The 13,030-nt window shown below is 40.7% G+C and overlaps 4 protein-coding genes across 5 annotated transcripts in view; 3 read left to right on the forward strand and 1 right to left on the reverse strand.

Annotated features, from left to right (window-relative positions):
• Window positions 1–2,285, forward strand: part of shroom2a (shroom family member 2a) — a 46,976-nt gene extending 44,691 nt beyond the window's left edge. For both annotated transcript variants that reach the window (XM_005732369.1, XM_005732368.1), the window contains exon 11: window positions 954–2,285. In XM_005732369.1, coding sequence (XP_005732426.1) covers window positions 954–1,226 — 273 coding nt within the window. In that variant the 3' untranslated portion in view covers window positions 1,227–2,285. The remainder of the gene's footprint in view (window positions 1–953) is intronic.
• Window positions 2,286–4,925: 2,640 nt separating this feature from the next.
• cldn34a (claudin 34a) lies at window positions 4,926–5,657 on the forward strand. Its single transcript, XM_005732442.1, has one exon. It carries the CDS (start codon window positions 4,926–4,928, stop codon window positions 5,655–5,657), a length of 732 nt encoding a protein of 243 aa, XP_005732499.1.
• A 3,088-nt stretch (window positions 5,658–8,745) lies between these two features.
• On the reverse strand, window positions 8,746–9,858 carry cldn33b (claudin 33b). The gene has a single exon (XM_005732370.2). It carries the CDS (start codon window positions 9,548–9,550, stop codon window positions 8,891–8,893), a length of 660 nt encoding a protein of 219 aa, XP_005732427.1. The 5' UTR covers window positions 9,551–9,858; the 3' UTR covers window positions 8,746–8,890.
• Window positions 9,859–12,229: 2,371 nt separating this feature from the next.
• The window catches only part of wwc3 (WWC family member 3), a 39,867-nt gene continuing 39,066 nt past the window's right edge, over window positions 12,230–13,030 (forward strand). The window contains exon 1 of the mRNA XM_005732371.1: window positions 12,230–12,673. Coding sequence (XP_005732428.1) covers window positions 12,528–12,673 — 146 coding nt within the window. The 5' untranslated portion in view covers window positions 12,230–12,527. The remainder of the gene's footprint in view (window positions 12,674–13,030) is intronic.

Raw genomic sequence — 13,030 nt, forward strand, 5'->3', positions numbered from 1 at the left:
CCGGTGTACAGTAGTTAAACTACACATTTAATCCCTGAGTTTTCTTATATATAAAAAAAGAAGTGCAATTTTAACAGAAATCTGTCAATATAACTCTTTGGGCTTAATTTTAAAGAATTAAATGTTTATGACTTAATTACTTTGGTGTACTATTAATGGCCGTGGAGGAGGTCTTTATCAGTAACTGCAGGAAAAAGTACAAAACTTCTGAAAATAGAGTTAAAATCCAAAATCTCTGTTCTCTGTCACATTTCCCAAAGCCATCCAGTGGGCGGGACTGAAGTCTTTGCTGGGCTGATTCTGGCCCCAGCGCCTTATGTTTGGCACCTGCTTACATCAGAGTTGAAGATAAAACGCTGAACAAAAGCACGATTTTGGCTTTGCATTGTTGTTACTTGGAGTGGGTGTAATTGATTTGGTTTTGGTGTTTAATATTGTTTTTCAGCCCTGAAAATTTTGTGTCTGACTCCATTTTATTCATATTAATTTATGAAAGCTAGAAAAGGTAGAATTTTTTTAAAGCTGTCCTTTTTTAAATATTTTTTTATGTACTTTGAGGGCTTGTAAATCTATTAAAACTATTTTTTTAATCATTATATGAATGGAAAGTTTTGCATGGCTTCATAAAATGTTTCAGTTATTGTATTGAATAAGTCAGATTTGACTAATACTATATGTATAAATAAATAGGCAGTACTTCAGAGGCTCACACAGGATGCAGCGTGTGCTGGGCTCACCCGAGGACAGAGGACAAAGGAAAGTAGCTCTATCCTGAACCCTTTGTTCTCATTACATCAAGAACTTTAAGGCATCTGTGGAGCTACTGGAAGGAAGATCTAACAAGTTGAAGCTTTTTGATGGAAATTTATTTAGATGTATCGATACCAAGTGAATAATTTGATATGGGATAGTTAATATACATCCTTTCACACTCTCTCTTTCTTCTTCATCAGCGTACGCTGATTGAGAAGAGGAAGCTGCTGATCCGACAGCACGAGGACGCAAAGGAGCTGAAGGAGAACCTGGACCGCAGAGAGGGTGTGGTTTACGAGATCCTGGCGAGCTACCTGCAGGAGGACAGCCTCGCGGACTACGAGCACTTTGTGAAGATGAAGTCGGCGCTCATTATCGAGCAGCGCAAGCTCGAGGATAAAATCAAGCTGGGCGAGGAGCAGCTGAAGTGTCTGATGGACAGCCTGCCCATAGAGCAGCGGCTGGCCCTCTGAGGAGGACAGACACTGCTGGGTCTCTGAGAGTCACGTGGTTTCGGCTGCACATGAGCCCTGTGGCCAGCAGATGGCGGTATAGTTAAGAAAATCTGCACATAAACAGCCTATTTGGTGCATTTTCCTGACTTTGTGAGCATGCGTGTACATGACAACCACAAAAAACTCCACAAAACTTTCTTTTTGTAAAGATGGTGGTATTTTTTTTGGGGGGGGGGCAACCAACCACTAATGCCCTTTTATGATATTTTTGCTTTGTTTCTTATGATTTTATTTTTTTTTAGTAATTTATTATAGCCTTTTGAATCTGGAGGAGACAGTATTTTATCTTCAACCGATTTAGCTGATGCATGCTACACACTGAGCATTTAAGAGTATTTATCAAGTATAAATGTCACGAGATCTGTCAAATCTGGCTAAATATGTCTGTAAATTCATCATTCTTTACCTTTTACACTCAAACTAGTGGCCTTTTTTTTTTTTTTTTTTTTTTTCAATAAAATATCCGTGCCCCTGCTTTCCTCACTGAAGAAACATTTCCTCGAGATGAAGATGCACGCACCTGCAGAGAGAGGAGAGTGTTTAACATCACTAAACAGAAGCAGCACTTGACGTCCAGGCTTGAATGGTCACATTTGAAGTGCGCCGAGAACCACTGCACACACTCTTCAGTCCACTTCTGCAGGTCGCATTATTCAGAGCGCTTTTTAGATTTATTCACAGGTAGAAAAGTGTAAAAATCCACAGGATGATGTCACCATGTACATGTTGACCAGGTGTTTCTGTTTCGTCTTCTCACGTCACCGCAGTTTTGTTTTTCATGGTGCAGAAGTTGAATCTCAACACTAAAAGATGTTCAGATGGATAAAGAGCTTTTTTTTTTTTTTTTACCTTAACCTTCAAATTTCAGACTCTATGGATTAAATCTGTCTCCCAGATACTGGAGAACTTTTTTTTTCCCCTGCACATTTCAGTTTGTTACAGTTTCACACACTTCGTGCACTTCTACATCCTAAATGTCTTAAAAACGTTATCAGCTGTGCTCCTTTCTGTCAAATAAACGAGTCTGCTGTAGAGTCTGACTGAGGTCTTCTTCTCTCTGGTGTCATTCATTAACTCCACCACACCTTCCTCTCTCTACTGATAAACACTCTTACATAGCAGGGAGCTTATTTAACAGCCCCTTCACGTAACCAAAGCTAATCACACTTCATCGGAAGGATTCGATCTTTATTAATAAGGTGAGACGCATCTAGGTGAGTCAAATAATTAAATATTATTAGGAGTGGTTTAAAGATTTGAATGAATAATCATTAACTACAGCAGTGCTGGCACAGACGGTATGTACGGCTACAATAAAACGAGCTCTTTCCTCGTTTCTACTGTAGCTTTGTTCCTAGTTTCACAATAACTGGCAGAACTCTGTTTTTGAAACATCGGAAGGTAACGTCGTTCTCCTTAACGTACTGAATCTGAAGATGTTAAACCGATCGTATCTTAGCAGAACTTAGTCGAATTAGTGACCTAAAGTGCAGATGTGTGGCTTTAAGTGCTGTCTGTTATTCTTAAATATTAATAATCAGAATATTTGTTAACATATGCTTAATGCCTGTGCTTTATTTATAGCTGCTTTATTATAAAAGTCAATCAATGTCCACGCTGTTAACGTAAGAAAACAAAGACTACCTTTAAGAACGTGTGCAGTAGTTCAGGGTGAGCGGAGTGAATAAAAAGCGAAACTACTAACTAATATAATAACATGTAATGCTACATTATCTTATACATATATAAAACATTTTTTTAATGTTTTGCTGTCTATTCAAAGGGAACGTTTGCATAGTTATCAAAATATCTCCAGCAACAGGTTAAATATTCTAATACACTGACTTCGGTCACTGATTAGTTTCTGTTCTCTGTATTTGGCATGAGAAGATGTTTCTGCTGTAACCAAAGTTAGGACACACTCACATTAATATGAGATAAACTAAATTATAATTTGGGAGTTAAGAGAATAAAAAATAGTAATAAAAAGCTGGAATTAACTGAAGGTTTAATGGGAACAGAAAGCTTTTCACATAAGTGGAAAAACATTCGATAAACAGAAAAGGTTTAAATTATGAATAGAAAAGTTAAAAGTAGTTGGGGGGTTTTATTTATACCAAATGAGACTGTAAATATGTGTTCTATCTCTCATGTAGTCTTGTTCTTATTGACCTGGACCTGAGTGCAAAATTTAATTTTACATCCTGTTCAAATGACAATAAAAATCCTACAAAAATATCATTAGCAGTTGAAATGTTTCAGGCTTGACAAAATCATGGATATAAGGTAGAAGCTGTGAGTTAACAGTTGATATTTTTATCTGAGAGCATAGATTAAAAGATCAAATCGATGCCTGATAATATGGACGAACAGGTTAGATAAATGTTTATTACGGTTTTTCTCAAAAGTTTGAACACATTTCCAGAACCTGTGGCTCAGTTTCACACAGCTCTAAACATATGATCCTGGTCAAAAACTCCTCAAGTATCTTGCAAAATAAAATGCAGCAGTTTTCACCTACAGCGTGTATGTATAACGAGAAACACTACATAGAAAATCAACGCACAGATACAAAAAGTTCACAGCAATATTTAGAAATGGTTCTTTATTTGTCAAAGTGTTCACCTGAATATTTTTCTTTAAAGACACAAACTGCAGTGAAAAGGAAACTTCGCACTCCATAAATGTTAAAGAGGTAAGTATTTTTCAGTTGCATTGAATAGATAGAATAAACTGTAGGAAACTAAACAGCAGAAAGCAGAAGAGAAAGAACAATTTTAACATGAACCAGTGACACACTCCGGGGCCTGATCAACCCTGGCAGGGCCTCCTCGGATGAGGGTGTCTAGTGATAATGGCCAAAACACCCGATAAATCCAAGGTCCACTACTGACGATGTGTCCCAAATTTTAATATGATAATTTAGATCAAATCTCTAATCCCTAAACCTAACCAAGGAAAAATGGCAGATTAGCCTGGGTAAAAGAATGAAAGTTGAGGCACACAACGATGTTTGCCGCTGGTAAAGTTTCTGGGCTGCTTTTCCTCATAACAGCCATCCCCCAAGGTTTTCTCCGTTAAAGCAATGCATTGTCAGGGATTGTAACATCTAGTCCTTTACTCAGTTGGACAAGCAATGAGTTAAAATATTTTTTTGAGTGTTCAATAAACATAATAAAGAGCGACACTTGAAGTAGTCATTAAAAGTAATGGAAAAATGAGTAACTTCATAAATTATTAGCCTTAAAAAAACGAATCAACGTATGGTTAGCTAAATGTAATCACTAAAAAAATGATGAGATGAACCTGGTTCAGGTCTAGTTTAAAATGAGTTCTTTTATATGGTGCACTTTGCAACCCAGCTTCTAGCTTTCATATCATACCACTGTCTTCATGTACCACCAAGTTTAAATGACTGCAGATGGAAATAATATGCTGCCTTAAATGTGGTGACCAAACCCTTTAAAGGTTCCCTCAGAGCTCTTTTCAAATCAAAATACCCTTTATGAATATTTAAGAATAATGCCGTTGTCTTAACTTGTACATGAGAAGCGCACAGGTCATCTTACCACCGCCCTGTGTGTGTTGTTGTTTGCAGCAGGAGTGATGGCTCCAGCGATCGGTCGCTCTGAGAATTAGTGGTCAGACTGGACAACAATGCTTTACCTCACTCACACGGCTCACTGGCAGTTCCTGGGCCTAATAGTCGGATTCCTGGCATGGATCCTCACCATGACCACCGCCGGCCTCAACGAGTGGCGTCTCTGGCGAGTAGGCAATGCGTCCATCATCAGCTCGGGCGAGGCCTGGGTTGGTATTTGGAGGACGTGTTTCTACAGTCATGTCCTTCCCGATGTGGAGAACTGTCGAAGCATCAGCATATCGGACAGCTTTCTTCCCGTGGAGATCCCCGTGGCTCAGGTGCTGATGATGCTCGCGGCCATCTTTGGTCTTGCCGGGAACATCTGTGCTGCAGTGGCGGTGAGGATGGCCTACTTCTCTGTTGAAGATCGCAGGAGCATCAGGCTGGTCTTCCTGCTGGCAGGGGCGCTGTATTTGCTCACAGGGATGTCCTCCTTGGTGCCACTGGCGTGGAACATGAACTCTGTGCTGAAAAACAACACCATAGACTTTCCTCCTGAGTTCCAAATCCCTGCTCCTCCTGTCAGCCAGCGAGTTGGCTCAGCCATTGGAGTGGGCCTCTGCGCCTCCATTGCGACACTCTTAAGTGGCCTGCTTTTCCTTTGCTACAGGTACGCTTGGCGGGCCGTGAGCACAGCGGGCCCTGGCGACCAGCTCAATGGCCCCTGGACAGTGACAACACTGCCACGCAAGTCTGAACTGGTAAATAGAGCAGGCATGGATAACGCTGCCTTTCACAGTGAATAAAACTCAACAGAATAAAATCTATGAAGGGAGACTGACTTTAGGGCTTTTTGTTTTGTTTTGTATTTTTTAAAAAGAGGCTAGGTTTGATACTAGAACTAAAAAAAAAAGACTGACTTGCCATATCTCAACCAGAAAACCAAAACAAAGAGCTAAAAGATGCTAAAATTCCTTGTGAACATACAAGGGATATTGATCAATTGTACTTTTATCATAAAAACAATGATTTCATTGTACTGAAAATAAAAGCCAGTGACTATTTACCCTATAGTTTCTATTTTAGGTTTATGTGACTGATTGAAGTTCAGGGATGGCTGCTTATCTACAAAAGTAATAATAAACTTTATCTCTGTTACTGAGGAGTGGTGTGTATGTGTGTGAGTGTGTTAGTGGCCTCAGCTTTTATGTAAGAACTGTTACGATCAGTGTTATTGCCACACAAGCCCGTGGGAGGCGACATAACATTTCAAGGTGTGGCTTCTTAGGAGTCCTGCGTGAGGAGGGGTGAGAGTCGGCCAGGTTGACCCGCACACGTGACCTGGGTAGGAGGCTGACGAGAGCAGGCATGTGAGCGTGAAGAGGGGGCTGCTTCATTGGGGTGATTGTTACCATGGAAGGCACTCATACACACACTGGCCCTGTGGCTGGCTCTACCTCTCTGGAGGCGGCTAGCTGATGGAGAACAAAAAGCCCTCTTCAGACAAGCATAGCACTCAGAAACGCAAGGCTCAGAAGTGGATGACCAGTAGAGCTGCTTTAAATACTGCAGAAAACTACTATTTGAATTAGGTGTAACCAAATTTTATTATTAAAAAAACAGGCTTGTAAAAAGTAGTAAATAATTATTTGTCTAAAATGTTCGTCTGTCTCCACAAACCCTACCTACCTATCTTACTTGTGCTGTACATATCCTTTAGCAGATAAAGCTGTTGTGCTTTGTTCTCTATCTTTATCATTTACGGTGTTTTATGGAGGAAAACTGATAAGAAGACTGATTGCAAATGTGTCATATCAACGTCTGTAGAATTAAACCCAAAGGTAACCGCAGCTGGATAACATCTCACCCCATAATATGAGATTTTACTTGCAGAAGATCTGGAATAAAACTCTAGATGAGCAATTATATCTTAAAGCCGCTGTATTTTCCCAGTGGCAATGTTCAGTAATCAAGACCAAAATCGTTTTATTACTCTGTGCCTGTTCACGTGTCGCCAGCGGTGGAAAAAACGTTGTCTCAAAGTATTGATTAGCGACTGAAATTGATAGCTAAAAGTCTTTAGCTATCACAATTACATTTGTTTTCTTATATTATTACCAATTAAAACTCTTACCAATGAATTAAAAGTTGAAATACGAAGCTAAAAATACAGATAAAATGTTGTTAGCTAAAAGGATAGATTAGCAGTTGAAATTGTTAGCTTAAAAAAAATAGCTATTAAACTGTAGTTATAAGCAATTGATGATTTAAAATATGAATAACTTAAAAAAAATAAATGAAAGAAAGGCTAAACGTAATACTTAATAGTAAACATCTAGTATATAGCATTTTTCTCAAAGCCCACGCTAAGGTTCCGGTATTTACAGAAGGAGATTTCAGGTACCATGGATGTCCTTTTCCTTTTTTTACTTTAACTACACTTGGTAGTGATTCCTGTGCAATTTTGTATTTTGCTGATATTTATGATATTAATGAACTGATATTCTTTATATTTAACTGTGATAAAATATAATTATTGCTATTTCACAGTTGCTGCTTCAACACTTTACCAGTAAAATCGAAACATCAGGTGCAGAAGATAGTTAAATGGTTTTGTAAATGGTTAAAATAGAAAATCTTGCTCAAGAGTGACTCATGTATTGCAAAACTTTAGTTTCCATCATCTAACATTGAAACAGAAACTTGGATGATCTTTATCTCCATCTGAACTACCAGAATGGGTCATGATTTGGGTCATGTTTGCTTATCAACCCATCTACACAGGTTTGTTTATTTGCAGTCGGATGCATTTAGAGTAAATTATTCACGACTACAAGACATATAATTTTCCTTGATGTTTCAGTGGCATTTACAGTAAACAAAGCAAAAAGAAAATGTCTGCAGCTGTTTTTATGCCTCCCTGATGCCCACACATAGGGAGACTATGTGGCATCGGAGGACAGGATTGTCCCTCTCAGTGGGCCTCAGAACCATCTCTTCAGGAGCAAAGTCTGGCATGTCATTGGCACCTCAGGTAACATATGCTCCTGTGACAACTTCATTATCTCTCATTAGCTTCATCCTATAAGAACTAACTCCACAGACATGCACCAACCATGGAGGTTTATAAATCCTCATCCTCCCATGCAATAACACGTTATGTCAATGTACTTTGAGCGTATGTAAATGACACAGACAGTTATGGATGGCAGAGCGCGGTGGCACCCTCTGACCTCAGCAAATTTGTGTAATTATGTCAGCTTGTGCTACATTCTTCACAGTACACAGTGCCCATTAATGCGTTCATTAAACACAGCTTAGCTCAGCGAGTGACCAGGAAATCTTGTGGAATTAGACTCAAGCTGTGTTTCCACCGCCGCAGACACACCTGACAAACCAACGGACAGGTTTTTAGTCCCATTCGGTCGCCTGAGAGTCACAGACGAGCAGGGGGGGCTGATGAGGGATTGAGGAAAAGAGCAGCCATGTTTCTACCTCTGACATAACTGGAGTCAAACCTGCTCATGGCTTCAGAAAACATTTTAACAAATACAGGAAATTTACCTTTTTTAATAAAAAAAAGAGCCATTTTTCACCAGGATTGCAATGAAATTCTTTATGTGAATCATCTCAGTGTGCAACTCAAGAATAGTTTGTGCTTTAAGAGTTATTCTGTATGTTTACAGACTAAGAATAATTGACAATTACAGCATTTAAAAAGCTTAAGAGTCCTGCTAAACAGGCTTGAAATCATATTTTTCCTGTTAGAGAAAAATTTTGAAACCACTCCAGAGTAATGGATAAAAAGGCCTTTTATAAAACATTTCTTTATAAAATAGATTTATTCTTACTGATCACAGCAGATCGTCTTATAATGTCTGATTGTGCAGGTGAGTCATGTAAAAGGGCTGAAACAAGGTGTAAATGTCACCATCGTATGTTGTCTTGGTGGTTTACATCATTGCTGTAAAGCGGTCCGACGTGCAGATCTACAGGTGATTGTGTTGTGATTTCAGTCTCTACACAGGTAAATCATCTGTTAAACGTACTCTGTGCGCTTCCTGTAATTTACACCTGTGCCCATCACCTGGTACCGCCGCTGCAGCACAGGCTGAGGCTCCACCTGAGAGCACGAGGACGAGGTGATCAAGATCAGGCCGGCAACTATGAGGAGAAATCCTGCTGCCCAGCCGCAGTACAAAGCGTCTCCAAACTCCCACCGAGGCACCACGTCAGGCACTTTGTCATCAAAGAAATGCATCACTGCTATATGTGCCATATAGGACACGGGAATCAGACACAGAACCCCAGAAACCATCCCGAGCACCCCTCCCGTGATGATTAAAATCCTCTTGGTTTGTTGACCGCTGTCCTCTTTACAGCTGTGGACCAAGTCAAGTCCAGGTATTCCCACGAGAATTCCCAGCATGCCCACAGCGAGGGCAGCACACATGAGGATGCGGGCCAGCTTGAGGTCTGTGGAAAGGCCCAGCAGGCTGTCATAAGCCCTACACTCCATCCCTCCAACGTCCTGGACCACGCAGGTCTCCCACAGGCCCAGCTCGTAGCTCTCCACAGGCAGCAGCGCAGTGCTCATGGTCAGCCACTGCGGTAAGATAGTGGTGGTTAAAGCGCACAGCCATGCTCCAACGTAGACCAGCATCCCCAGCAGCTCCAAAGCGCAGGCGCACGTGTCCATGTTTCTCTCCCCCTCTCTCTGGCCTCCACGCTTGACAGAGCCACAAGAGTTCTTCTTCTCCTTCTCTGGCTGCACTTCAGATGGAGAGGCCTGTCGCTGTGCAGTCGGGACAGGAACTGCTCAAAACACCTGATAATTAGAGCTGACCGCTCTAGCTCTGAGGCTTGGAGCTCGTTCTCAAACAGTTCCCACTCAGAGGAGCACACATCTTCTGCTGCTGGAGGGAGAGGGGGGCCCGCATGGCCCTCCCCTTTGTGGTCCTCCTGCTCTCGCTGCTGTGCCAATGGGCAGCAGGGGCAGAGGCAGAGATGGCCACGATTTTTACAAGACCATTCCTATATGCTCTTCCAAAACTGCATGCCATAAGGGATGTCGTTAAAAAAAACAACAACTGCTTGAAGTTCAGTTTGCATCCTGCAATCCAGCAATAACTGGGTACAAACATATGAACAAGGGGCCACACACTACAGCAAACTCAGCTTATTATTTGCAAATGCTAAACACTCTTGTCATAAACTTAGTTGCCATTAAAGCCCTTCATCTCTGTCCTCAAAGAGTTTTTCCTGTAGCCATGAGTAGCCTGGTTAGAAAAACATTTCAGTGTTAGAGTATCATAAAGGCAGTGTTGCACAACTAGGCCTTTGAGTGATTTATTACCAGTGAAAAATGTTATGTAAGGACAGTAATGCTGAGATTTGCTCATAACCATTTAAGTTAAATTTAAAAATATATGAATATTTTTGTCATATTCCTCGTGGTGGGATAGCTGCTCACAGTCAGGCTGTCTGCTGCATGTGACTAAATCTGAAACAACAGAGCAGCTTATTGTGTGCTCTCGTATGAACACTGCATGGTTGTGGGAAATGATCGTAGGAGGCAATAGATCAAAGCTGAGATGTGAGAAAAATTTTTCCCGTTCATAAACTCATAGACAGCCGTACAAACCACAAACAAACACACAAACAAAAATGCACAGATAACATCCCCGGGCTGCCAAACTCCTCCTGCTCCGGCGAAGAAAACACTCAGCTGACTGCTGTGATGTCCTCACAAACACTTAAGGAATACCAAACGATACCAGAAACAAGCTTAATCTCAGCTTTAAAGGGACGTCTCTGCAGCTATAGACAAGTTACTCATGATGTTCCTGGCCAAGAATGTCACATTACACATCCAACTTAATTTCTGTCTCTGAAAATATAAAAAATTTAAGTGTAGTTGCAGTTCCCCTTCTTACCCACAGAGGCCGCCAAATATACTGCACAAATAAATAAATTGGCATGTGGTGGGGGATATTATTCAGAGTTTAAAAGAGTATTTTTTTAATACTCTGAGAGAGAGTCTCACCTAGTGTCTGGTTTTACTGCTCCTCCTAATCCTCTTTCTAACTTGTTCTTCCACAGTTTTAAACTTAGCTGGATGCACAGTGTTAATTATGCTGACCACAAAATAGTTTGTAAATTTAAGTGAAAACCCCCTCACTACTGCACAAAGAAAGACACACACTTATTGGAGGTATTTGTCCTTCTTGCTGTGACGCAGCTGAGAAGATCCTGGCCTGTTTTAGTCATATTGTGTTTTATGTACCTCTGTACCATTCTACTTCTTGTGTTTTTTCATAAACAATACATAACTTATAAGTAATAATAAAAAAAACTTTATTGCCATTTGTTTTATCATAGCTTATAAAAACCTTAATTGTAAATTTTTAATTTTGACTCGCTGAAAATGGGAGAAACCAAGAGGGAAGATAAGAATTGAGTATTTCAGAGGGACATCTTAGATTGACCAATTTGGAGACAAAGTTAAAGAGGCAAGCCTGAAATGATTTGGTATTAGTACATACAATACTATACTAATATAGTATGTAAAGTACAGAGGAGGTATAGTGGATATATTGGACAAGGCATGTTGAGTATGGAGCTTCCAAGCAGGAGGAAAGGAGGAAGATCTCAGAACATTCACTAATGTAATGAAGAAGGACATGCAGAGGGTTGGTGTGACAGATGAGGATGCAAAGAAGAGGGTCAGATGGAGGCAGATGATCCCCTTTGGGAACAAAAGGGAAAACCTACAAGAAGAAGATGATAGTTGCATATTTTAGGTAATTTGGATATTATTTGGTGGGGTGGGCTGCTTTTAACCATGTAAAGCACTTTGTGCTACATCTTTGTATGAAAAGTGATTTATAAATAAAGATTGATTGATTGATATTTGAATCTACTTTTAGCTACTTAAGTAAGAATAATTGTAAAACAGTTGAAACGCCAGGAAGTTGATCTGGGTGGCCGGTGTATGAGCTGTTGCAGTGCCAATTAAGGCCAAGAGGTGGCGCAGGTGCACCATTAAAACGACTCCTTCAAACAACAGCGTGATCGGGGGAGTTTCCCTAGATTTTATATTAAAATGATATCTTTTTTATAACTGTCTTATATTAATATTAAAAATTACTTATTTAAATTGTATATACACAAACAGAAGCTACTCTTGAGATACATTAATGAGTCAATCAACAGGTTTGTGTCGCAGCGTTAGCTAAATCACTCAGCTGAATTAACATTAAAATGAAACGTTAAGTTTATTTTATAAGGTATGTTTTCGCGGCGCCGTGAAGCTTTAATGAAAGTGTTGAGCTCTGAAGTTTCCTCATTGGACAGGGGGAACTGGCTCCGTCGTACGTATGCAAATCCGCTCCCGAATATGGACACGGGGAATGAAATATGGCGGAGAAGGCGAACATGGAGAAACGAGCACTGAGAGAGCCCCGCCGCGCTGATTTTGGAGGGTTGTAGAAAGAAGAAGAGGAAAGTGGATGTACCCCCGGTGGGACTTTTTCCAGCCTCGGTGGAAAGTTTTGTATCTGCGTTTCTTTTCTCCAGCGCGTCCAGGTCGTTTGGTTGTAATGCAGTGAGGAGCGACTTTTTCAGGGGGATAAAAGCAGGGCAGGGGGCTGCAGCCCTCTCACCGTCTCGACGCTATGCCGTGGGTCAGCGGCGGAAAGCGGAGAGAGAGCTCGGAACTGCCGCTGCCCGCGGGCTGGGAGGAAGCCCGGGATTACGATGGCAGAGTGTTTTTCATCGACCACAACACCCGGCAAACTTCATGGATTGACCCCAGAGATAGGTACGCTTAAGGCCCTGGAGTAGTGTTATTACACACACTAACAAAAAGTAATCTTAATACAACGAGACTTCTTTATAAACTGACATAACTCACAGGAGAGCAGGGGCGTTTCCAGGGGGGGTTTAATGGGGTGACACAGAGGGACCGAGAATGAGACAGGGTTGGCTCACTGGAAAATAATTGTAGAAAAGTAATATAGAAAACAAACGAACTACGAACCATCCTATTCCCTCAAATAGAAGCTTTTATGTGCAAAATGGCTCTTCACATAAGCCTGAAAATTTCATTCAAAGCTATTTGAAAAAGTTTCACCATCAACATGCACTGTTCTTCTTCTTAGTTTTTTGTTTGTTTCCT

The sequence above is a fragment of the Pundamilia nyererei genome, unplaced genomic scaffold (genome assembly GCF_000239375.1).
Source record: "Pundamilia nyererei isolate P.nyererei 1_Seehausen unplaced genomic scaffold, PunNye1.0 scaffold00046, whole genome shotgun sequence".
Lineage (NCBI taxonomy): Eukaryota > Metazoa > Chordata > Actinopteri > Cichliformes > Cichlidae > Pundamilia > Pundamilia nyererei.

Excerpts from the sequence above, each read along its gene's own strand:
- cldn34a (XM_005732442.1), top strand. The coding sequence starts at position 4,926 with ATGCTTTACCTCACTCACACGGCTCACTGGCAGTTCCTGGGCCTAATA.
- cldn33b (XM_005732370.2), bottom strand. The coding sequence starts at position 9,550 with ATGGACACGTGCGCCTGCGCTTTGGAGCTGCTGGGGATGCTGGTCTAC.